The sequence below is a fragment of the Manihot esculenta genome, chromosome 8 (assembly GCF_001659605.2).
Source record: "Manihot esculenta cultivar AM560-2 chromosome 8, M.esculenta_v8, whole genome shotgun sequence".
Classification (NCBI taxonomy): Eukaryota; Viridiplantae; Streptophyta; class Magnoliopsida; order Malpighiales; family Euphorbiaceae; genus Manihot; species Manihot esculenta.
In genome coordinates, this window is record NC_035168.2 from 35,128,944 (window position 1) to 35,155,436 (window position 26,493).

At 31.7% G+C, this 26,493-nt stretch overlaps 5 protein-coding genes, 1 non-coding gene and 1 pseudogene across 6 annotated transcripts; 4 read left to right on the forward strand and 3 right to left on the reverse strand.

The window, feature by feature from the left end:
- Positions 1 to 1,331: 1,331 nt before the first annotated feature.
- Positions 1,332 to 4,968, forward strand: LOC110619942 (calreticulin). Its single transcript, XM_021763462.2, has 14 exons — positions 1,332 to 1,492; positions 2,311 to 2,418; positions 2,546 to 2,738; positions 2,835 to 3,093; positions 3,176 to 3,232; positions 3,338 to 3,385; positions 3,470 to 3,556; positions 3,644 to 3,701; positions 3,786 to 3,853; positions 3,928 to 4,023; positions 4,101 to 4,148; positions 4,387 to 4,416; positions 4,508 to 4,612; positions 4,706 to 4,968. The coding sequence occupies exons 1-14, from the start codon at positions 1,360 to 1,362 to the stop codon at positions 4,715 to 4,717; spliced, it is 1,302 nt and encodes a 433-aa protein (XP_021619154.1). The 5' UTR covers positions 1,332 to 1,359; the 3' UTR covers positions 4,718 to 4,968.
- A 5,364-nt stretch (positions 4,969 to 10,332) lies between these two features.
- Positions 10,333 to 12,175, forward strand: LOC110620816 (GTP-binding protein SAR1A). The gene is made up of 3 exons (XM_021764706.2): positions 10,333 to 10,680; positions 11,058 to 11,189; positions 11,699 to 12,175. The coding sequence occupies exons 1-3, from the start codon at positions 10,552 to 10,554 to the stop codon at positions 12,017 to 12,019; spliced, it is 582 nt and encodes a 193-aa protein (XP_021620398.1). The 5' UTR covers positions 10,333 to 10,551; the 3' UTR covers positions 12,020 to 12,175.
- A 661-nt stretch (positions 12,176 to 12,836) lies between these two features.
- Positions 12,837 to 15,553, reverse strand: LOC110621564 (annotated as a pseudogene).
- LOC110620817 (GTP-binding protein SAR1B) lies at positions 15,544 to 17,576 on the forward strand. Its single transcript, XM_021764707.2, has 3 exons — positions 15,544 to 15,898; positions 16,385 to 16,516; positions 16,991 to 17,576. Exons 1-3 carry the CDS (start codon positions 15,770 to 15,772, stop codon positions 17,309 to 17,311), a joined length of 582 nt encoding a protein of 193 aa, XP_021620399.1. The 5' UTR covers positions 15,544 to 15,769; the 3' UTR covers positions 17,312 to 17,576.
- A 1,220-nt stretch (positions 17,577 to 18,796) lies between these two features.
- On the reverse strand, positions 18,797 to 20,596 carry LOC110620706 (pentatricopeptide repeat-containing protein At1g09190). The gene has a single exon (XM_021764526.2). It carries the CDS (start codon positions 20,491 to 20,493, stop codon positions 19,039 to 19,041), a length of 1,455 nt encoding a protein of 484 aa, XP_021620218.1. The 5' UTR covers positions 20,494 to 20,596; the 3' UTR covers positions 18,797 to 19,038.
- Positions 20,597 to 21,181: 585 nt separating this feature from the next.
- TRNAP-CGG lies at positions 21,182 to 21,253 on the forward strand. The gene has a single exon. It is a non-coding gene; the product is annotated as a tRNA-Pro (tRNA).
- A 4,230-nt stretch (positions 21,254 to 25,483) lies between these two features.
- Positions 25,484 to 25,924, reverse strand: LOC122724446. The gene has a single exon (XM_043959407.1). It carries the CDS (start codon positions 25,922 to 25,924, stop codon positions 25,484 to 25,486), a length of 441 nt encoding a protein of 146 aa, XP_043815342.1.
- Between the last annotated feature and the right edge of the window lie 569 nt (positions 25,925 to 26,493).

Genomic DNA, 26,493 nt, shown 5'->3' on the forward strand with positions numbered 1-26,493 from the left:
AATTTAGCCGGCTAAAGGCTGTGCCGGCTCAATGGCAATGCCTACAGTATTCAAAATTAAAAACTTTATTTTTAATTAATTCCTCACAATCTCAATTTAAGAATCGTTCAACTTCAAGGAGGACATATATTGGCAGACAAAGCAAATGATACCAATTCTGCTCATACCCATTTCTTTATCTTCACCCACATATTTAAAAATGAGAAATGTCTTCTTTGAATAGAAGCAAAGCAATAGTTACATCATAACCATAATTCAATTGAATAATAAAATTCAAAATGGAGGTCTTCAAACCCAAGTTAGTAAAACCATCATACAAACCAGCTTCCTCAACAATCCAATATGTTTTTTAGATTAAAAAAATTATTTATTTATATAAATATTAATTTTAATCATTAATTATTTATAAGATGTGAGAAAATATTTTTTTAATATACTAATTTTATATATAATTAAATTAGTGGTTAGAATGTTAGTGCACATATGAGCATAAATGTTCATAAAAATCTTAAATTTTGTATTTGTTTATAATTATACTATTTTTTTTAATTACAAAAGCTAACTGCATAATATTTTTTAATTAACTAATCATTTTAATTAGGTGTTATAACTCTAATCATGTTTAGTTTAAGAGATTAAGAGGGATGGTTGACAAATCTATTTGTTTTTTTAATAGATTAGTTAGTAGCATGATGCAATTTTGTTATTGTCAATAATTTCCATATATCGACTACTAAAAAAATTATTAATTCAGAATGCAACTATGTAAATTAGTAAAATTTGAGGGTTTTTTTTTTTACCAGTTTTTTTATTTTTATTTTTTAATCAATGATGCTCAGCGACTACAATTCCTGAAGCATTCCCCTCTCTCCCTTGATTTTTCTTTTCTTTTTTGGGATTACAGAGAGTCGGAGTTATCCAAGCATATCTTAATCATCATATTCAAATTTTTTTGGAAAAATAAAATCCAAAATCATCATATTCAAAATTTTCTAAAAAAAAAAATCCAAATCCAAATTCAAATATAAAATTTAATTTATTTTATGTCGCAAGCAACCTCCACGTGGGGTCTACTGATTCCACTTATCACTCTGCGCGCGTCACGTGTTAAACCATTTTAACGAATAGAAACGCCGGAGGGCAAATCAGGAAATCCGCATCCGTTTCCGACGTGTCACATCCATTATGCTATGTGTATGTTGCCAATCGTTTATTACCACGTCATACCAATGACACTCGTATCTGATCTGTCAGTTGCCAATTAGTCCACGGCAACACAATCTTGTCCAGATAGGACTTTTACCGTTCCGAAGTGCAAAATTTACCCACCGTTTATCCCGATGGAGAAGACCGCTATAAATGGGCCTTTCACACTCTCGCTCTACAGCGCTGATTCTCACCATGGTGAACCCTAACTCCCTTCTGTCTCTGATTCTCCTTTCTCTTCTCGCGATCGCCTCTGCGAAAGTCTTCTTCGAGGAACGTTTCGATGGTATCTCTTACTGTTCCTCTCGCTCTCTGCATTTATCCGTATTTGATTGCATATGTAGACGTAATTTGAACACTGTCAATGGATTCACTGTTCTCAGTTTGAGAATGTAGATTGCGGTTAACATTATGGAGTTTGTCTCGTGATTATAGCTGAATTTTGTTATGATATGTCAATGATAGGTTTTTTGGTGCGCTTAATTTTCCTATCTGTGGATCTGGTAGCATTATACAGCTGCTTCTTCTAACAGCGTAATTTAAGCTAGAGATGTGATCATTTTCGATAGATCTGTTTTTAGTCTGATCATGAAGTTTCGTGCTGCATGTTTTCTGGATGATTGTTTTAAGATAATTGGTTGTTGTTGTTTGGTTTAAGGCTTGCATGTGATAATCGATTGAGAAATTGTATGGTTACATGAACGATTTCTGGATTGAATAAGCATTTTTTTGGATCTGTATGTATAAATGTTGGATAATTGAAAACTATGCCTTTATCGTGTTTGATCGATGATTGAATGTTGGGTTTAAAATGTCGGAAAACTTACATTCACACTTGAATTTTCAAAATTTGGAATTGAGAAAATGTGTGCGATTGTAAAAAAAATTCTGACAATCAGCATTTTCATAACTCGGCATGGTCAAGGTTAGATTTTAAACTTCTGGAAGCAAAGGAAGCATGGATTTGATTGTAATTGCATATAAATTGTGCTGTTTATTATTCACTTTTCATGATTTTTACTCGGTGTTGGTGTAGTATTTGCAATTTTACTTGTTATGCAAGAGATTCAATTGATATATTTTATTTGCTTCATGAACGTCTAGATGGGTGGGAAACGAGATGGGTCAAATCTGATTGGAAGAAAGATGAGAATACAGCCGGTGAGTGGAACTATACTTCTGGCAAGTGGAATGGAGACCCAAATGACAAAGGTATGATTCTGGCTAGTGGTGCATGAAACTTGAGTCGCAAATAAAAATTTTGCTACTTGTACATTGTCGTAGTATTTCAGTGGAAAATATGAGTTGCTGGATGAGAATATTCAACATCTTGATACAGGTATTCAGACTAGTGAAGATTACAGATTCTATGCAATTTCAGCTGAGTTCCCTGAGTTCAGTAACAAAGATAAGACGCTAGTATTCCAATTTTCTGTTAAGCATGAACAAAAGCTTGACTGTGGTGGTGGCTACATGAAGTTGCTCAGTGGTGACGTTGACCAGAAGAAATTTGGTGGTGATACCCCTTATAGGTTAGCATTATTTGCCATTTAATTAAACTGTTTGCTCATTTACTTGATTATTATTTGCCTGATATTTTTGTTTTGCATTTTTATTGTTGGTTTCAGTATCATGTTTGGACCAGATATCTGTGGTTACACCACCAAGAAAGTGCATGCTATCCTTAACCGCAATGGAGAAAACCACTTGATCAAGAAGGAAGTTCTTTGCGAAACTGATCAACTCACTCATCTTTATACATTCATAATCCGTCCAGATGCCACATTTAGCATCCTTGTTGACAATGTAGAGAAGCATACTGGTAGTTTGTACTCTGACTGGAACTTTCTTCCACCAAAGAAAATCAAGGATCCAGAGGCCAAGAAAGTAATTGTCTAGCACCCTAATGATCAACTCTACCTTTTCATTTCAATTTTGATGGTAATGCAACATTATAACTTGATGGCAGCCTGAAGATTGGGATGACAATGAGTACATTCCTGACCCCGAGGATAAGAAACCAGAGGTAATTATGTTCTATTTCTCATAGATTCTCTTGCCAATGCCAAAACTTTCAATGTACTAGAAAATGTATATCTGAAGCGCACTTTTTGTAATCTTTTCATTTTAGGGTTATGATGACATTCCAAAGGAGATTCCAGATCCAGATGCTAAGAAGGTAGTCATTGAAATTCCCGTGTAATTATTATGCCTCTTTTGGAAAGTAAAGAACGTTGTTGATAAAATTAGTTTACAATTGTAGCCTGAGGATTGGGATGATGAGGAAGATGGTGAATGGACTGCCCCAACCATTGCCAACCCTGAGTATAAGGGTCCATGGAAGCAAAAGGTTTGTGAATATGTGACTTATGTCAAAGCTTATGATGTCAATTATGATTCTGGAACCCTAGTTTTGATAATTATGTTGTATTTGCAGAAAATTAAGAACCCCAACTACCAGGGCAAATGGAAGGCACCAATGATTGACAACCCAGGTATGGTCTGGATCTTAATTTTATGTATTTGAATCCTTTAATTTGAATTGTTTGATATCCTTTAACGGGTATAAATCTTTACAGATTTCAAGGATGACCCTGATCTCTATGTTTACCCCAACTTGAAGTATGTTGGTATTGAGTTGTGGCAGGTAATTGTTTATCTGTCTTTATTTGTCACATCCATAGCTTGGAGTCTGAAGAACTAATATCATTTGTATATCAGGTGAAATCTGGAACCTTGTTTGATAATGTCTTGATTACTGATGACCCTGAGTATGCAAAGAAGCTGGCAGAAGAAACATGGGAAAAGAATAAGGATGTATGTTGCTTTATACTCTTTAGTCCTTGGAAGTGATTCTTGTCTTGATAGTTGAGTGATATTTTTCGATTTTGCAGGCTGAGAAGGCAGCTTTTGAGGCAGCAGAGAAGAAAAGAGAAGAGGAGGTACTTTCTGTTATTATTATTTTTCTTATTATTTATTATCATTATTAATGTAGTATGAATGACTTTTTTTAAACATAATTAGTCCGTGAATGAAATTCTTGTGATTTGTGAACATGATTTCACTTCTTCCTATAAGCAGCAACTTCCTGTTCTGTGTATTTGAAGTATTTTGCACCGTTTTTTTAACAATTATCCTTCTGAAACCACAATTCATACCTCCAAATTCTTAATCTTTCAGGAATCCAAGGGAGATCCAGCTGATTCTGATGTGAGTCTGCAAAATGCTCACTGAGCCAATCGATTCCATTCTATTTTTGCTCCTGTAAGTCTGGTCTTAACTTTACAATCATGTTTGTCAGGCTGAGGAAGAGGAGGATGATGCTGATGACAGTGAAGGAGATGACGATGGTGAAATAAAAACTGGAGCTGCAGAGGACAATGCTGACAGCAAAGATGACATGCATGTAAGTTTTTCATTTCTCATGGAATAGTAGCAAGTAACAAATGAACTGTTTGGCACTTGTGCACTCATGTTTGGATCCATTCCATGTTCGCAGGATGAACTGTAGAGAAGCACTTTTTGCAGACGATCAATCTAGAGATTAGCCCGGACATCTAGCAGTGTTTCTAAAATTTTCTGTTTTCTTTGGATTCTTGGTGGTAGGATTTATCTTGTGGGAAAAAATTGAGATGGAGTATGTGTGCAAACTTGGCATATTATGTTAGTCTCACTTGAAACTGCAAGAACGTCATAACAAAAGAGTTTTTCTTTTCATCATCACAATTATGAAATGTTTGGGTGGCTTCCTACGTTTTCTAATTTCTGTTTGCTTAAGCTTTTTAATGATTGGGGAAATCAAAACCCCGGCTGGTTGGAGGAGGATTATCCACACTGTATCATGCGCTTGGTTAATGAGCTTGTTAACCATGTTATGTTAGTGCGTGATATGGCCCAGTCAACTTTGGTATCGATTACTGTGCGGCCGGAAAGTGAGCGCTGGGTGTTCTTTCTATCCAGTCAGTCGCGTTGGAACGGGGAATTAGAATTTTGCAATTCGTCTACACATAAAATAATCCAAGTAATTTGAAAAGAATAATAAATATGAAGTGATGATATTTCAGTTTAATAATTGAGAAGGAATACCACTCTATTGAATATATCTGTTTTGCTCAATCCATTTTGTTAAATTTTAGTTGTAATATTTAAATTGAAAATATAACATAGCATATTAATAATTTAAAAGAATCCCAATTATAAATTATAGAATAAAATTTTGAAATCACATTAGACATAATACGTAACTGAAATATTAATTTATTTATCCTGTTTTTTATCCCCTTCAGAACAAATCCACTGATATAATTTTATAAACAATATAGTATGGGGCTAGTTACTCTTTGAGGTAACTGGGATTATATAATTAACAAATTTAAGATTAAATCCTCAATATAATTTGGTATTTAAATTTAATGGTTGGATGAGCTAAATATTTAAATCAAGCGTTTAGTAAAATTTGATATCTATGGATCAGCTCTAATTTTAGAGGAGTTGATATCGGTTGTGATTTTATCTATTCAGATTATATTATTATATTATAATTTATTAATTATAATTTTTAAAAATAAATTTCTTATATTAATAAATCATTTAAAATTATAATACATAACACATAAATAAAAAATATTATAAATAATAATTAAATTAGTTATAATATTTATTATTATATAATAAAAAATACATATGTGTATAAATAATATTTATATTTCAAAATTTACTTTTAATTATTGTAATAAATATATAATAAATTAATATTTTTATACTTATCTCATTAATATAATAAACTGATATATACACTTATTAATTATTTTTATATTAATAATAATTATTAAATATAAATTAACAAACACCTAATATTATTAGTTATCAATAATCAATTATATTCACTAATTAAACTAAAAAGGTCCAAAGTTCATTATATTATTTAAATTTTTGACATCGTACACACAATTTTATATAATTTTTTACAATACTTTTTAAGATAATATCCATAATTTAAATGTACGCTTAAAATTTTAAAATAATAAAATTATTTAGTAAAATATAAATAATCAAATTAATATTATTTATAAAAAATTATTAGTTTTTATTATTTACGGACGTTTTCTCCTCTTGAACCAAAACTAGAAATCGATGAAGTTGAACCATCAATTCTAAACCAAAATCACTATTATTAATTTTTTTTTTAGAAAATATTATATTTCAACATGAGTGCACTACCGACCATAAATGTCTTTTCACTTATTCATCTTTTGTTACAGATTACGAGATACTATATGATAAAATAATAATGACATAAATTAATTTTTTTTTAATTGGTACATGAAAAAAAAAAACAAAAGAATAAATTTTTTATTTTATTTTTTCTTTTACTTATTTATTTTTTTATCTATATATTTTAATATTATTTGTATATGTTAGTAATCTAAAATTCCTTCCAGATTACCATGCCATAATCCTAACAACTTGTATTAAAGTTAGGTTGTAGACCTTCTAAAACAACAACCTTTAGATTTCGTTTTTTGTTTTTTTTTTTTTCAAATATTTTAAGTAAGATGTTATTTTGGTCAAATCTTGCACTTGACCAATATCACATCCTAGAACACTCTTTATATTTATATAATTTTTTTATTAATTTTAATATAAAATTTAATTACATAAAGAACATGGCCAAAATATGGAGTTTTTGCTTTTTTAAATTTAAAAAAAAAATTTTAAATCTTAAGTTTGATCTAATGATAAATAAAATTTAATCCTCCAAAGTCAGATTTCACATCCAGCTTGTCTAACAGGTCTCAGATTGGGGAACCTGTCTGTGGTGCCCCTTATTATTATTATTTTTTTTCTTTAATATATAAACAGCCTACCCCACATTGGGCGGTAGGCTGTTCAAGCCTGTCCAGGCCTTACAGTTAAAGCCTGCTGGGCAAGTTATAAAATTTTAAAAATTATTATTATTTAATTATTATTATATTATAATTATATATTCAATATTTAATTCTCTCTTCACTATTAATTATTATTTTTTATTTAATTATTTTTTTAAAATAAAAATTAAAAATTAAAAAATAGAACTTAAAATTTATAAAATATATTTAATTATGTAATTAATAAATAAAAAAATTAATAATAAAAAGTCTGTTATCGACTTTTTAAATATAAATAAAATATATTTAGTTACTCTTATTATATTTTTTAAGTGCTTCCAAATTTTATAATATAATATTAAATATATTTCATATAACAGTTAAGGTTATTAATATAAAAATATTTTTAATTTTATATTATATTTATTTCTTATCCATAAATTATAAACAATTCAATAATATTATATACGTTTAAGCATAAAATAATATTATTTTATAATTTTAACTATTAATATATATTTTTTATTATTAATTTTTATAATATTTTTATATATTAAAAATAATAAAATATATTAAATATAATAATTATATATCAATAAATTTATAATTGGTATTATTTAATTAGAATGTTATTATATTAATATATTAAAAATGATAAAATATATTATAAAAAATAATTCAAAATATTTATTATTATAAACGATTGTATTATAAATTATATATAATATAGCATATATTATAAAAATAAAAAATATTAAAAAAATTATGTGAACTTGTAAAAAAAATTATTCGAGTGCTATTTAATTTAGTACGACAACAGTTAAAAAATATTTTTTTTTTAAATGCCATTTTATTTATTTTCTATATAATAAATTTATATGTTATAGTAATAAAAATATTTATTATTATAAAAAATACTATTAAATTAATATAATATAAATATATTATTATAATACATTAATTAAATAATTAAAATAATATATATATATATAATTTTTTAAATAGAGTACTGCCAGCTGCGCTGGCTTTGTTTTTCATTTAAAGAAAAAAAAAAAGCCAATGGAGCACCGTCGAACAAGCGCAGGTGAGCGGTTTAACTGCTGCTATATAAGCGTTTAAATTCTTATTTTTCAAATAATTTTGAGACAAACATAGCAGTTAAATTCTTATTTTTCAAATAATTTAGGGTCAAATTTATAAAGAAAACTATTTTTTTTTTAACACTAAAATTCAAAAAGCCTCCAAAATATAAATAAGTAAATATTCTATGAATGACAACAATAATAATTGATTACATAATGATATTTTACAATTCTTTAATTTTGACTCCTTATAATATCAAATGTCACGGTACAGATTTTGACACTCAGTTGAGACCGTGTGACACTTGACTTGAATATTATCAAGACAAGTCAGTCGATCTATTTACACGTTAATCTGCATAACAAAACATGTTAATTAACAAAGAGACTATAATATTATTAAAGCGAGCAAGATAAATACATATCGAGCAGATATCCACATCCAACAAATATAAATGCATAAACAATCAAAGTATCATATGTAAGCATAGATATTTTGATAAAAGGGTTACTCATTTCATTTCAAAGACAAAACAGTCGTTGCACAATTCAACACAAGGTCCTCACACCACTTATAAACAGTAACTCGATATGGGCGAGGCATGAGTCATGAAATAGTGAAAACTTACAAGGAGCTTCTGTGTAAATATATACTATTCATAGTATTTCTTATAGAAATTATGAAGTAATGTACATGGGAAAGTCTTACTTAAATTATTATTATGTCTCTAAATTTTTAAAATTTTCTTAGTTCATAAAAATTTAAATTTTTTAAAATTATTCAGGTATGTTTAGATAATTTTTTTTCAATTCTAAATAAAATAGAGAAAAATTATTATTAAATCTTTAAATCTTTAAAAAATTTATTAGTTCATTTTATTTAAAAATTATACAATTGACTATATTGAATATTTATATTTTTAATTCATATAATTTTAAATATATATATTATTTATTACCTATAAATTTTTACACTATTTAATTTTTTATCAAAATCTAAATAAATTCACTAATAATTTTTTAATAAATTACTAAATTATTTAATTTTATAAAATATAAAGATATTTTTACACATGTAATTTTAATATAAATACGAACTAATAAATTTCTAAAAACTCAAAAATTTGATAATTATTCGCTCATAAATAAAATCGTAACTCTAAATATTATTTTTTATACAATAAATTACTCTATTATATTTCAATCCAAAAAATATACTTTTAATCTTCTATATTTCTATTAATCTTCTATATTTCTAATTCAAGTATACTAATATTTGTCTTTTTTAAAAATATTTATAAGATAAGTTATTTATATTTATTTTTTACAATTACTTTTGAATAATAATTAATAATAGTTATTTTTATTTATTATTGAAATTATATATTAAATTATTTAAATTTATAAAAAATAAATTTTGAATTTTTCGAAAATAATAATAATAGTTAGATTATTTAATATTTTTATAAATTATTTAGATATAAAAAAATGAATTTAATAAGTTATGAGTTGGGTTAATTTAAATAAATTATAAATACAGATTAATTCTATTTATGTGAATAGTAGATTAAATGATTTAAATTAAAAAAATAAATAAAAAATTTCATCTAAATTTATAAAATTTTATCTATGTAAATTTTATTTAATTAGTTTGACTCTAAACTGTTTTTAACATTTGTATTAATAAAAAAATTAAAATAAATAAATTTAAAATTTTACTGAAAAAATAAAATTCAACCACTAATTAAAATTTTTGAATCTATCACGGTATGTAATGTAAATTTTTTGTAAAAATAAAAAAATTATTATTAATTTTTTAAATTTTTTAAAAATTAATTACTTAATTTCTATTTAAAAAACACTCTATTAAAATATTATTGTAATTTACAAAATGAATGCCATCACTCTGCCTTGTAAGCGCCAGGCGCCAGCCGACTAAAGAAAACAACCAATTAATTGCTTTCCCACCAAACACCCTCCCGAAAGTACCTATAAGCTAATCGCATCCGTCCATTCCAATTTCAACGGTCAATATCCCTTCAATGACGACAACTACCCCAATTCTCAATCTCTGATTGGTGAAAGCAACTCAAGCCCGGTAACCCGATCCACCGAAAACCAATCTCAACCAGTTTAGCCAATAAATTCTTACCAGCTCACACTGATAGCACTGTCTTGTACACACATATCATTCCACTTGTGTATATATACATCTAAGCATTTGCAAGATTATTGTGTGTAGGTTTTGCTCTGTAATTTCTGCATGATATCTCTCTAGATTCTTTTTTGACCAATCGATTATACAATCGAGAGGTCTCTGGTTTTCGTAGGGTTAATCTGGCTGCTTTTGGTGGCTAATTTTGGGTTAATTAGCTTTCTTCTACACTAGTTCAATCATGTTTTTACTTGATTGGTTCTATGGAGTGCTAGCTTCGCTCGGTTTGTGGCAGAAAGAAGCCAAGATCTTGTTTCTAGGTCTTGATAATGCCGGAAAAACGACGCTGCTTCACATGTTGAAGGATGAGGTACACGATAGATTGTTAGTTTCGTTATTGGTCTGTTTGGCTGGGGAGTAAATGGAGTAAGAGAAAATTTTAGAAAACTTTATATTGTGGGTGAGATTTTTTAGCTGAAGAATTGAATTCTCTAACTATTTGACGTCATATAGCTTAATTTTGACGTGTTTGTAAATGACAATTATGCTGATTAACTATAATTCAGAGAAAATAGAGAATGAATTGGGTATTTTAAGGATATTTTCATCTTCTTATTTGGGGATTGATGTTCTATCAGAAGAAAGTATAATTCGTCGAATTGACATACTATAGCTGTTTACAGGCTTTGGACAATTTAGGGGAAGCTTTAAATTTGAATTTTTTGCTCTGTCATGGTCCTTTTGCAGAGATTAGTCCAACACCAGCCTACACAGTATCCAACATCTGAGGAGTTGAGTATTGGGAAAATCAAGTTTAAGGCATTTGATTTGGGAGGCCATCAGATTGCTCGTAGAGTTTGGAAAGATTACTATGCCAAGGTTTGTATCTGTTACTTGCATTGTATAATTTGGTAACTAAAACTCAACATCTAAAAGGAATTTTCACAATTAGCGCCAGTGAATGTTGAATCCAATTTTGCTATTTATCAATTGGGCTCTGAGTTTTGATGAAAGAATTCACGAATCTTGTGAAACAGGGACAAAAAAAATATATTTGTTTTACCATGTATAGCAATGGGAAGCAAGTACTAAAATGGGAGTTTTGCTGATAGCACTTTCTCCTTTGGAATTGTTTTAATAGTAGCTCACAATACGTATTGCCAATTTTATTTGGGTTTTCTTGATAAGAAATAGCGCACTCTCGTTGTATTTTTGAAATGTGGAAAGCCCTATTTTTAATCAATAGGTCTCTACGTTTTTGGTAACCAATGTTGTATTTTTTCCAAAGAGGCAATCTGCTAGGATAAATTTCTGAGCCTTTGTTGCCAGAAATTTTACCCTTGTATTAACCTCTTGATTTCTTTCTTAAAAGCTTCTTTTATATGAAGGTGGATGCAGTTGTTTACCTGGTGGATTCTTATGACAAGGAGAGATTTGCAGAATCGAAAAAAGAATTGGATGCTCTCCTCTCAGATGAGGCTTTGGCCAATGTTCCATTCCTTGTCTTAGGCAACAAAATTGATATACCATATGCAGCCTCAGAAGATGAGTTGCGTTACCACCTGGGCTTGACCAACTTCACCACTGGCAAGGGTAATGTGAACTTGGGAGACTCAAATGTTCGTCCCATGGAGGTATTCATGTGTAGTATTGTTCGAAAAATGGGCTATGGAGATGGTTTCAAGTGGCTTTCTCAGTATATCAAGTAGTGAGGTATGGGGTATTAAGTCCTATTAAGTTCATAATGAGACTTGAAAAGCGACTCATGATTCGCGTTATGAATTGTATTGAAAAGATGCTTGTGATTTCTTTCTTTGTCGCTTGCATGTATTTCAAATGGTTTTCACTTTCTTCTTCCCCAGCAACTCAATGGCTCTCATCCAGTCTCTGATGAGATGATTATCTGTCGCCCTGAACCAAATTCTTGATGAAAAAAGAAAAGAAAAGAAAAGAAAGTAAATGTAATAGCAATTCTCATTCGGTTTATGGTAGATTAGAAAACAACTATATTGATTTCATTTATTTTTGCATTATTCCTAATTTTGGTACAGGCCATTAGATTAAATTTTGTTGCAAGGTTTTAGATGGTTAAAGATTTGGACAGTTCCGGCTCCATTTTGGAATGAGAGAACAATGGCCTTTAATAGAAAATGACTAGGATATCGTTGACCATCAGATTCTGGTCATTCTGTACCTTTTTTTTTTTCTCCAAGTCATTCTGTACTTTAATTAACACAAAATCATCTTTCGATTTTTTTATTTTAAATTAATCATTCAAATTATTTCAAAAAAAAAAATTAAAATAAATGTAGTTGTAAATTCAAAAAACTCATAAGTTTATCATCAAGTCATTTTTTTAAAAGAAGAAAAGAAAAGAGCACCATACATAAAGAATAAAAAAAAATCAGTTATATCAACATCTTTGACACAGCTCTTCTAAATTGAATTCAGGATTGGATAAAATTATAGACCATATTGAAAATTTGAACTATTATGCTAAGATTTAAAGAATTAGATTAAAGCCTCAAAATACACAAATATTTGACCTTTTAATACAGGGATCAGAATGCTAAACCCTGCTTTCCTGAGAATTCTATTTCACACTTGCAGAATTAAGATCAGGATATTTGCTCTTGAAATTCAGATTCAATCAATTCATCATCACAAACTATCCAACTGAACTTTGCCCTGCCGCTTTCTCGACGCTCCTCTCTTTCATTGTTCTTACCTCCTCAACTTTGTCCCATCTCTCTTCTTCAGCATATATATTTGATAACAACACACAATTTTACCAGAATTCCATGGTATGCCTCCCTTGCCCACCCACTATGCCCAAGAAGATCAACCAGGCATCCATAGTGCTCAAGCTTTGAAACAATTTGGTGATTTTCAGTCATTGAAGCAAACAATTTCCTCCCCCTTTCTACCAACCCTGCATGAGCACGACATGATAAAACCCCTACAAACGATGCGTTCGTTTGTCATCTCCTCAAACAAGTCTACCCCAGATTGACCTTTCCCATTAAAAGCCATAGCTGAGATCATCACGTTCCAAGAAATCACATTCTTTTGAGGCATCTCATTAAATTGTTTTTTAGCAGTCTCCAAAAGGCTACATTTACTGTAAAAATCCACCAAAGCGTTGCCCACGGATACAGAATTTCTAAAAAATCCGCTTGACTCGGCATAAGACTGAATCCACTGCCCCACTTCAACAGCTCCCAGACGAACACAGAAAGGCAAAACTACGACCAGAGTTGCCTCGTCTGGCTTGAAACCCTGATCCTGCATTTCATGAAAAAGCTACAAAGCTTCGCTATCCCGCCCACTTTGTGCCAAGCAAGAAATTATGGTATTCCAAGAAACAACACTCCGTTCACTCATCTGCCAGAACAAATGAAGACCCATATCAAAATCTCCTCCCTTACAATACCCACGAATCATTAAATTCCAGACAACGACATCCATGTCACGCATTTCATCAAACACTTTTTTAGCATCCTCCATTATCCCACAAGTTGTGTACAGCTCAACAACCCCAATTCGTATCGAACTAAAACAATGAAACCCAACGACTATAACTTCCTTATGAACACACCGACCAAGTTTAAGGTTGCAAAGATTCGAACAAGGCTTGAGCAGAGGCGCAAAAGTGTACTCATCAGGCCAAATGCCTCCATTTTTCATATAGGAAAACAAATTGAAAGACTCTCCCAACGGTCCACATAGAGTGTAACCTTTGATCATGGAATTAAAGAGCAATAGACTAGTTGTTCGGATTGCGAGAAAATGTGATGCGCATAGGCCATTTTGTTATATATATATATAACCTCTTAATAAAATAAAATGGTGTAATTTAAAATTCATAATTTATAATAAGATTAAATTCAAATTTTAATTTCAAATATTGCATTAAATAATTCAATATTTTGTGCAAAAATTGGTGATATTTGATGTAAATTTCATCCAATTATTTAAAATTACTTAGCCGCAAGTAAAATTTGTGGAGTAATTTTAGAGTAAAACGAACATATAACAATTTAATTAAATTGGATGAAATTAAAAAATTAAATTTTATAAAATATATAGAAATTTTAATTAAATAATTTTAAAATATTAGCTTTTATTTTATTCTACATCTCGTAATTTATTTTGTAAATAATAGAATTTTAATTTATATATAACTTATTTTTATGTAATTTTATATAAAAAATAAAATAAAATTAGAATTTAAGTATATGAATCATAATCTTAAATTTTAAATTTTTATTAATTTTTAACTAAAATTAATTTAACAATAAAAAAATTTCTCCCCCTAATATATAGTATAGATAAATTATAAAAATTAAAAATATTTAAGTGGAATAATTTTTAAATTATTAATTCACTAAAAATTTAGTAATTTTATATACTTCTTATTTTAATACGTTTATTTCATTAATATTTTTAATATTCATAAATAATATTTAACTTCTTATTTAATTTATACTTTAAAAATATGAATTTATTATTTTAATAACCTTCTTAATATTTATTTAATATCTAAATATGTTATTTTAATAATTTTTATTTTAAAATTAATTTAATAGTATTTAAATTAATTTAAACCTTTACTCTAGATTTTCTTAATAAACTCTAAAATTATTTTAAAATAATAAAATTATAATCTAATATATATTCTTATTTAAAAAATTTAATCTTATTATATATCTTTTAAAATTTTTTTAATTAACTCAAATTAATTTAAAAATATAATTATAATCTATTTTAAAAATTAAATTTTAATAATATAATTATTAACTATTTAAATAATTAAATTAATTAATTTAAAGATATTATAAACCATCTTATTATTCTTCACTTTTTCCTTATATATATATAAATAAATAAATAATTTTTTTAAAAATTCAGAGCTCATAATAATTAAAACAAAAAAAAAAAAAGAGAAAAATTTTTCGGATGCCATCATTCTGCCTTGAAAGCGCCAGCCAGCTAAAGAAAACAACCAATTAATGGCTTTCCCACCAAACACCCTCCCGGAAATACCTATAAGATAATCGCATCCGTCCATTCCACAATCAACGGTCAATATCCCTCCAATGACGACAACTACCCCAATTCTCAATCTCTGATTGGTCAAAGCAACTCAGTCCGGTAACCCGACCCACCGAAAACCAATCTCAACCAGGTTAGCCAATAAATTCTTACCAGCTCACACTCACAGCACTGTCTTCTACACACATATCATTCCACTTGTGTATATATATATATACATGTAAGCATTTGCAAGATCATTGTGTGTAGGTTTTTGCTCTGTAATTTCTGCGTTATCTCTCTCTAGATTCTTTTTTGACCAATCGATTATACAATCGAGAGGTTTCTGGCTTTCATAGGGTTAATCTGGCTGCTTTTGGTGGCTAATTTTGGGATAATTAGCTTTCTTCTACACTAGTTCAATCATGTTTTTACTTGATTGGTTCTATGGAGTGCTAGCTTCGCTCGGTTTATGGCAGAAGGAAGCCAAGATCTTGTTTCTAGGTCTTGATAATGCCGGAAAAACGACGCTGCTTCACATGTTGAAGGATGAGGTACACGATAGATTGTTAGTTTCTTTATTGGTCTGTTTGGCTGGGGAGTAAATGGAGGACGATAAAATTTTATGAAACTTTATTTTGTGGGGTAGATTCTTTAGCTGAAGAATTGAATTCTCTAACTAGTTGAAGTCATATAGCTTAATTTTGATGTGTTTGTAAATGACAATTATGCTGATTAATTATAATTCAGAGGGAAGTAGAGAATGAATTGGGTTTTTTAAGGATATTTTCATCCTTTTAATTGGGGTTAGAAGAAAACAAACAAACTATGGGCATAAAAGAGCCAAAGTTTACTTGTCAAATTGAGACTATAGAGAAATTGATGTTTATATATAGTGATTATTGTTTGGGGGATCGTAATATTCTATCTGAAGAAAGTAAAATTCATCCAATTGGCATACAATAACTGTTTACAGGCTCTTGGACAACTTAGGGGAAGCTTTAAATCTGAACTTTTTCTCTGTCATGGTCTTTTTGCAGAGATTAGTCCAACACCAGCCTACACAGTATCCAACATCTGAGGAGTTGAGTATTGGGAAAATCAAGTTTAAGGCATTTGATTTGGGAGGCCATCAGATTGCTCGTAGAGTTTGGAAAGATTACTATGCCAAGGTTTGTCTCTGTTACTTGAATTGTATAATTTGGTAACTGAGACTCACCATTTTACAGGAATTTTCACAATCATAGCAAGTGAATGTTGAATCCAATTTTGCTATTGATCTTGGGCTTCTGATTTTGATGAAGGAGTTCACGAATCTTGTGAAACAGGGACAAAAAATATCTTTGTTTTATCATGTATAGCAATAGGAGCAAGTACTAAAATGGGAGTTTGCTGATAGCACTTTCTCCTTTGGAATTATTTTAATAGTGGCTCACCATACGTATTGCCGTTTTATTTGGTTTTTCTTGATAAGAAATAGCGCACTCACGTTGTATTTTTGAAATGTGGAAAGCCCTAGTTTTAATCACTAGGTCTCTACATTTTTGATAATCAATGTTGTATTTTTCCCAAAGTGGCAGTCGCCGGAATAAATTTCTGAGCCTTAACCTCTTGATTTCTTTCTTGAAAACTTCTTTTATATGAAGGTGGATGCAGTTGTTTACCTGGTGGATTCTTATGACAAGGAGAGATTTGCCGAATCAAAAAAAGAATTGGATGCCCTCCTCTCAGATGACGCTTTGGCCAATGTTCCATTCCTTATCCTAGGCAACAAAATTGATATACCATATGCAGCCTCAGAAGATGAGTTGCGGCACCACCTGGGCTTGACCAACTTCACCACTGGCAAGGGTAAGGTGAACTTGGGAGACTCAAATGTCCGTCCCATGGAGGTATTCATGTGTAGCATTGTTCGAAAAATGGGCTATGGAGATGGTTTCAAGTGGCTTTCTCAGTATATCAACTAGTGAGGTATGGGGAATTAAGTTCTATTAAGTTCATAATGAGACTTGAAAAGTGACTCATGATTCGCGTTATGATTGTATTGGAAAGATGCTTGTGATTTCTTCCTTTGGCGCTTCCATAGATTTCAAATGGTTTTCACTTTCTTCTTCCCCAGCAACTCAATGCTTCTCATCCAATCTACGATGAGATGATTATGTGTCCCCTGAACCAAATTCTTGATGAAAAAAGAAAAGAAAGAAAGTAATGTAATAGCAATGCTTATCTTGATTCGATTTGTAGATTAGAATACAACTATATAGGTCACATTTATTTTTGCACTAATCCTAATTTTGGTACTGGCGATTAGATTAAATATTGTTGCAAGATATTAGACGGTTAAAGCTTTGGACAGTTCCTGCTCCATTTTGGAATGAGAGAACAATGGCCAATAATAGAAAATGACAAGGATATTGTTGACCATCAGATTCTGGTCATTCTATACTTCAATTAACACAAGGTCATAAAGGAAATTAATATGTAACGGAAAAAAAAGGACATTAAGCCGAATCACTTTCTGAGTTGACCGTCTGTACACGCACTAATTATTGAGATTCAAAGACAGTGTTTAACTTAAAACTTAATAAGATTGATTTATAAGCACTAAGCTTATGTGTTTTGTTAAAATATCCATAAGTAGCAAATAAACGGTAAATATATTTGATAATAAATAGTTTATATATATATTTATTATTAAATAATATATACAGTGAAATTTTAAAATTAAATAAGGGCAATGTAATATTTTTAATGCACTCACTAATATATATATAGAATTAATTGTTTTATTCTATTAAAGCTCCAACAATATGGCATTATCCTAGTTTTTTTCCATATAGCTTGCTTAAAAGAAAATTACTTGAATGAAGCAACAACAATAGCATTTGCTTTCCATTTTCACAGTATTTCATTTTCCAAATTGTTCCTTGTTCTCAAAGGAATTTAATGACTTAAATCTGAAATATATTTTATGACTTTAGCTCCAAATTATCACGGCAGTTAGAGAAAAGTCGATAGTGAAGAGTTGACTAACGAGAGTTAAACTGAGCTGGGTGGCTAACTTATTTTAGTTCATGTGCTTGCCTAACTAAAATATATATATATTTTTTTTTGGCCAAAGAATCGTCTGGTTAGTTGCTTTTCTTCAACTACTGTGATTCATACATTCTTGGTACAACAATCTAGATTTTCAAAGTTAGCCAATTTTATCTAATTTTAAAATTTAATTTGGAGAAAATAACATAATAATAAAATTGGTACTTTTTTTTTGTTCTTATATGTGGATACCATAGGCCTATTTCTAAAAAAATAAAGCATGGTTAACTAATAATCTAAATGTTAATTGTTGCAAATTAAAAAAAAAATCCTAAGTTTATCATCGATTCATTTTTTTAAGGAAAAAAAAAAGCACCATATATAAATAATAAAAAATCAGTTATATAAACATGTTTGACACACCTCTTCGGAATTGATTTCAGGATTGGATAAAATTATAACCCATGTTGAAAATTTCAACTATTATACTAAGATTTAAAGAATTAGATTAAAGTGTCAAACACAAATATGTGACCTTTTAATATAGGGATCAGAATGCTAAACCCTGCTTTGCTGAGAATTGTATTTCACACTTGCAGACTTAAGATGAGGATAATTTGCTCTTGAAATTCAGATTCAATCAATTCATCATCACAAACTATCCAACTGAGCTTTGTCCTGGAGCTTTCTCGACGCTTCTCTCCTTCATCATTGTTCTTACCTCCTCAACTTTGTCCCATCTCTCTTCTTCAGCATATATATTTGATAACAACACATAATTACCAGAATTCCATGGTTCAAGATTTATAAGTTCTTCAACTGCAAGTTGCGCTAGCTCCACTTCACCATGAGTACGGCAAGCACCGAGTAGAGAACCCCATAAAGAAGCATTTGGCTTCTCAGGCATGCTTCTAATCAAACCATAAGCCTCCCTTACACACCCACTACGCCCAAGAAGATCAACCAGGCACCCATAGTGGTCAAGTTTCGGAACAATTTGGTGATTTTCAGTCATTGAAGCAAACAAGGTCCTCCCCCTTTCTACTAACCCTGCATGAGCACAACATGATAAAACCCCTACAAAGGTCGCATCATTGGGGGCGATGCCTTTGTTTGTCATCTCCTCAAACAAGTCTACCCCAGGTTGACCTTTCCCATTAAAAGCCATAGCTGAGATCATCACGTTCCAAGAAATCACATTCTTTTCAGGCATCTCATTAAATACATTTTTAGCAGTCTCCAAAAGGCCACATTTACTGTAAAAATCCACCAATGCATTGCCCACAGATACAGAATGTCGATAAAATCCGCTGGACTCGGCATAAGATTGAATCCACTGCCCCACTTCAACAGCTCCCAAACGAGCACAGACAGGCAAAACTATGACCAAAGTTGCCTCGTCTGGCTTGAAACCTTGATCCTGCATTTCATGAAAAAGCTCCAAAGCTTCACTATCCCGCCCACTGTGTGCCAAGCTAGAAATTATGGTATTCCAAGATACAACACTCCGTTCACTCATCCGCCTAAATAAATGAAGACCCGTATCAAAATCTCCTCTCTTACAATACCCACGAATCATTAAATTCCAGACAACGACATCCATGTCACACATTTCATCAAACACTTTCTCAGCATCCTCCATTATCCCACAAGTTGTATACAGCTCAACAACCCCAATTCCTATCGAGCTAAAACAATGAAACCCAACAGCTATAACGTCCTTATGAACACATCGGCCAAGTTTAAGGTCGCCAAGATTCGAACAAGCCTTGAGCAGAGGCGCAAAAGTGTACTCATCAGGCCAAATGCCTCGATTTGTCATTGAGGAAAACAAATTGAAAGACTCTTCAAAGGGTCCACATAGAGAGTACCCTTTGATCATGGAATTAAAGAGTAATATATTGGGTTGTTGGGATTGGGAGAAGATGCGATGTGCATAGGCCATTTTGTTTTGAGATCCACAAACAGAAACAAAATGAGCAAGGATATGGTTCAACTGGTGAAGGCCATGGCGAAGGAAATGGGCGTGGATTTGGCGGAGTTGGGTTCTGGTATCATGGCCATGGAGTAGGCGCAAGATCTTGCGCTCAATCTCCCTGCAAGTTCCGCTCATTTCTAAATATTCCCGCAGGCCAGGTTAAGAAAGAACACAGACGAGTTCGTTAGATTTTGGCGGGAGCACGAGGTAACCGTTATTTGAAGGATAGTGTAAGGTCTTGTAGAAGTGGAGGTCTTACTTTCCATAATTTTTTATCCCTATACTTTTTTATTAGTATTAATAAAAATAATTATTTTATTAATTTTTTAATTATATTTATTTTTTAAAATATCAAATTTTATTATATACTAATAAATATTTTAAAAATAAAATAAAATTAAATAGAATTATAACAATAAATTAAAAAAAAATAAATTAAATCAAATCAAATAAAATAGTCGAAGTTTGGGTTGACCCACTGAATTAAACATTCGAGTTACAGATATTGGATTTTTATTTAGTATGTTTGGTTTGGATCTATAGTGATTGGTTGCTTGTTCATAGGGCTTAGGGCCTTATGGGCCTCCTCATGCTCTTTTTGACCTTTACGGGAAAGAAAAAAGGGAAGATTGTGGATGTGAATGGCTTTTAGTCAGAGGTGAGAAATCAATATAGCTGGCTTAGCAACGATGTCACGGCTTTGTTCACTTCCTCTCCTCACATGCATAATCTCTATACTCCAGCAGCTTCGTTCTTGAATTGAAATGGTGCTCGAGTGGAGAATACTCAAATTTTTCTCTACCATGAGCAACGAACTTGTAGCGGGCGTTTGGTCTAGTGGTATGATTCTCGCTTCGGGTGCGAGAGGTCGCGAGTTCGATTCTCGCAACGCCCCAACATTTATCAATGTTCATTTTATTTGAAGTCGGAAAGCACCTATTTTGAATTTGAAAGATTCGATCAACAAAAGCAGAGGAGAAAGTCCAACTCTCTAGCCTGAAGATAAAAAATGTCGAGCTTAAATTTCTGTAAAACCTAGCTTTTTTGCTCTTTGTCTCAACAGTTTAGCAGACGATGTCGTTGTCCTTACTGAGGTTTGCCAAGATCGTGGCGCCTTGTCGAGTTGTGCGCTCCCTGGTACTATCATATCTCTCAGTTCATTACTCGATTCTCTATTTTGTTCATGAAACGCTAAGAACTCTTTTCATCACATCCCAAACAGTAGGTGAACTTGCGACGCTGATTTTGATTCTATTTAGATGTCCGAGTTGAGAGGTAGCTCCTGCGATTCATGAGCTAAGGGGTGATCTCTGTTGATTTAGCTTTGTAATGCCATTTGTGTTTCGCTTATTCCATTTAGATATTGGGGATGCATATCTCGTTCACTGTCTTACAGTTCTGAGATATAATGTTATGTGATCACTGTGGAAACAGAGTGTTTAGAATTGAGGAAGTTAATAACTGATAATACATTATGGACGCTCAATTCAAGCCATGAATGCTTATGTATAGTCTAGACACGCTTATTTCTGCATGCTAGAAACACCCTGCAATTGGATGCCAAGTGATTGCAGTTGCAAAATGATAATACACGCACAAGAGATTATACAACTTTTGGAACTAGAAAATGGGAATGGGGTATGGATTTCTAAATTCTTATATATTTTTCTGCATGTTGTCATTCATGTCCTCATTCAATTTTCGTGGGATTGTTTTGATTTGGTTCTAACATGACCTGACCTGGAATAATGCTTGTGTCATCTACATCAGGGCTTTTTTTTTTTCTTGTTTGCTAAAACCTCAAATAGCTGGATGCCAAATCTTATGATCAGCGCTTCACAAAAGGTTATATATTTTTTGAAGCTAGATGATGTGGCATTAATTTCTGAAATGTTTATTTGTATTATCACTCTTGCATTTTCATGATTTGTGGTTGCTTTTTTCAGTTATAACATGATCAAAGACATCAGCCTGGTATTATGTTTTTGTAATATGTGACTGGTGTGCTCACCTAAGAGCTTGTTCCAGAGTATGAGATGCTTGGCACAAGTTTCAAGAAGGCAAAATCTGTTTAAATTGGAAGGTCAGCTCTTCAGATCCCAGTGCCGTTGATTTCTTGCCTTTTTTTGGTCAAAGGTTGAAGCTGGAGCTGTCAAATGTAATTGTTTATAACTTATATATAACCGATGCTCTCTCTCTCTCTCTCTTTCATGCACGCACACTTAGGCACACCATTGTATCTAATTTTGCAATACTTTTGATGCTGCCTTCCCAACTTAACATGAACATGGTGTAGCTCTCCTCACTGCCAATCATATAAAATTTCCATTCTCTTATTAATATTTCTTGCTGTAGTTGGATTGTGATACATAAAGGCCTCTGCAGGCAAATATGGTGTTTCTGGCTACTCCACAATTAAGTGATTTACTAAAGGGTCATTGGATCCCAAAAAGTAAGCGCATTCTCCCCAAACTATCACCCTTTATTTCTTCTCCACAATATAAAATTTAAGGACTACTATGGACTATTTTTGCGTACCATACTCACGAATACTTCTTATCCTCTCCGAACTTCATGCGATGCTTTCCCTTAATTTCTTGAAGTGCACAAAACCTGTGCTGACATGGCATGTACATACTGCAGAAACCCTTACAGATTTTGTGATTTCTGAAGAGTAGTATTTTATCCTTGTAACTGTACATACTGTTGATTTGGTGAGTAGACTACTTGTCATCATATAATAATGCTTTGTCTGTTATTTTTATGTCTGCAATTTTTCCTGCAACCTCATTTATTTTATGATTTTTTTCTATACAGCTTTTTTTTATATTTAATTTTAATTTGGGAGTTCACATAGTTTTTGTTGTGGTTTGAATCTTGAAGTTGGTATGTTGCTTTAAAGTAGTTGCTGATTTTGTTCACATTCTAAATACGTAATCTTTTTCCATTTATATGTAGGAAACAATGTGAAAACAGTTGCAATCCCATCAAATATTGTGGTTTTACCACCAGATATCTTTTATCAGATCATCCTAGATGTAACAAAATGTGTTTTTTTGGTTGAGGTCTATGCACCATCGTTGGTATTATCCTCAATGTTGTTTGCATGTTCTTCAGCGTTGTAATTGAGCAGAGTTAAGCAGCTCAAGCTTGATGTAAACCTAATTGGCTACTTGTATGAAGTTCTTGCCATAAGGATGAAATGAACTCTTTCTCTTCCGTTTTCTTTTAGTATAGGATTTATGTTATGACCAGTAAACATTCAGTTGACTCATGATTAGCAGTAATAGAAGTGCAGTTTACAGCCTTTGTCTCTTTGAATTCTTAATAAAATGTTAAACTTAGTGAAAGTCAAATGGCCTTTGTAAGGAAATAAGGAATCATCACACCAGATGTAATGAAGATGCCGACAATAAGCCAATACAGTTTAGGTAGGCAGGCTTGTCTAGTTCACTAAGTTCCTTGATTCTAAGGCTTCAGATTATTGGATTTTTCTTTTTGAATGACCAAATGAGGTTCTTCAGCCAAACTATGCCTTAGGCATCCACAAAAAGCGCAATTCACTTTTTTTTGCAGTATGCTATGTTGAAATATGTTATAGAAAGTAAATATGTTAATATAGGAACTAGATATTGATGGATGTGTTAGTTGCTTAATCTTAGGGATTGCATGATCATAGCTTAATTTCTTGATTTCGTTTCCTTTCTAGATACGATTTCTCATGTATAAATATGTTATAACCTCTACCATAATAGATACAATAAATATTACCTTTTTACATTGATATCAGAGCCTCTCCCGTAGATATTTGAATTTTTTTTCTTTTCTATTATATTTGGAGACTTAGGGCTCCTGTTCTTTAAGGTTACCCATATAGGGTAATATTTGTTTCTCACCACCCACCCAGAGCAGACGTCGGACCGCCGGCAAAGCTGCCCTGAAGAGCCGACGATTGTCCGGCCGGCGTCACTCGCCGCGGCAAGGTTTTTGACGCCGTCCCACTCGCCAACGCGTCGAGGCGCGTCGCGTGTTCGTTGCTACTTCGATCACCTCGCCGGAGTCACCTCGAAGCCCTCTCGTCAGTTCTATGGTCCGTTTGCTGTTTGGGTGTTGGGTGGAGGTGTTTTGGTTGGGATCACATTCTGGTATTGTTCACGTCCTGTTTCTTCTGTTTTTTTTTTTTTTGTTGCCATTGCTTTGAGTTAGTTGTTCTTATGGTTGAAGTTAAAAACATTGTAGCTGAGGTGATTACAGAACATAAATTAAATGGATTTAATTTTCTGGATTGGAGTAAGATTATCCGTATTTATTTACTAAGTATCGGAATGGATGATCACCTTACTAAGAATCCTCCAGTTGATGAAATTAGGAAAGATTGGATGAGAGGATGATGCTCGATTATTTTTGCAGGTCCAAAATTCCAACCTTATTAATCATTGTGCATTTGTTAAAAAATTAATGGATTATCTGGAGTTTTTATATTCTAGCAAAGGGAATATTTTTCACATTTATGATGTGTGTAATCTGTTTTATCGAGCTGAAAAATAATACAGAACTCTCACCTCATATTTTATGGATTTTAAAAGAGTTTATGAGGAATTTAATTGATGTTTTTTAGTACATATGTGAAAACTCAACAAGTTCAACTAGAGCAAATGACTGTTATGAGCTTCCTTGCAGGTCTTTCTCCAAAGTTCGAGACAACTAAATCACAGATTCTTTCCGACTCTGAATATCATTGTTACATGATGTTTTCACTAGGGTGATGCATACAGAATCTCCAGTTCCTTCACATACTACTACTGCTCTTGTTAGTCGCAATGGCAGACAGAATAACAGAGGTGGGCACAGGGGAGGTTTTAATAGTGGTAGAGGATCTCAGCGTCTCGGGGAAATAGTTTTTACTTCTGATTCTAGTGGAATCATTTGTTATTTCTGTCGTGAATCTGAACACATTAAGAAAACATGTCTGAAAACATTCACCGTTACACTTTCCACAAGAACAAGAAGAAAGAGGTCTATGGATCCTAAGTTCTTCCCATATTCCATTTAACTCAATAAAGTATGCATCTATAGATTTTGTATCTATAGATTTTGTTTCTTGAGTGATAGTACAGACCAGATTTTACAGGTGACAAATTTGTGAGTCATCTGGCTTTGAAAACCTTCTATGCAACTTGTCCCAAATTTGTTTTGCATCCTCCAGATAAAAATTAGTTGAGGCTATTGAGGGGGAAATTGATCGAAGAAGCCACGCAACAATCAGATTGTTGCATCTTGTCGATCTCAAGTACAGAGGATCAACTGGTGAAGGTTTAGGAACAGTACTATCTAGATATCCTTGCTTGTTTCTTATGGGAACAGTGAGTTGGAAAGATCTTCGCCAGGATGGAAAATTGTTTGGCACCAACTCAGGCGTTATAACAATAGAGTTGTGGTTCTCAAAGTGATGAAGGAAGAAAGGAGAGGAAGCATCCTCAAGAGGACTGACCGAATGATCGGCCGAATTTGATTCTTGTGCCATTGTAGACGGGATTGAAAGGGAAGAAGAATAAGAAAAAGCCATTATCGGCAATAGAAGAAGCTACTAGAGATTCAAGGCTCTAATATCATGTCACAAGTTTTGTGTGGATGAGAATAATTTTATTCATATGGCTGTAATCTCTATATACAGGTATAACAACATTCTCTATTCACGTGTTGCATGCTAATAACAACTAACTACTCTAACTGAATAAGTTAGCTAACCAACTAATTAACCAACCAGCTAACTAAGCTCAGCTATACTATACAAATCATCTTGTTAAATACTCCAGGAAAGAAATTCAGTGGCTTGTGAAAAGGTGATATTATCTGATCTCGAACTTGTATTAACTTCTTGTGTACTGGTTTTGTTACTTTGTACTTGTTTTTTGTTTGCCTCAAATTCTCTTCCACAAGGAGTCAGTGACTTGATTGTGAAATTATTATCAAAATCAATCAAGGGTAACGGTAAAACCTGATCGGAGTTTTTTAAGTTTGTGCAAGTACTAAATTCTTGAGGCTTCATAATATACAAGTTTTTATGAAGATGATAAAAGGCACAATTGGAGGTACACTTATCAACTAATTTGCTATTATTTATTTCTATACTCC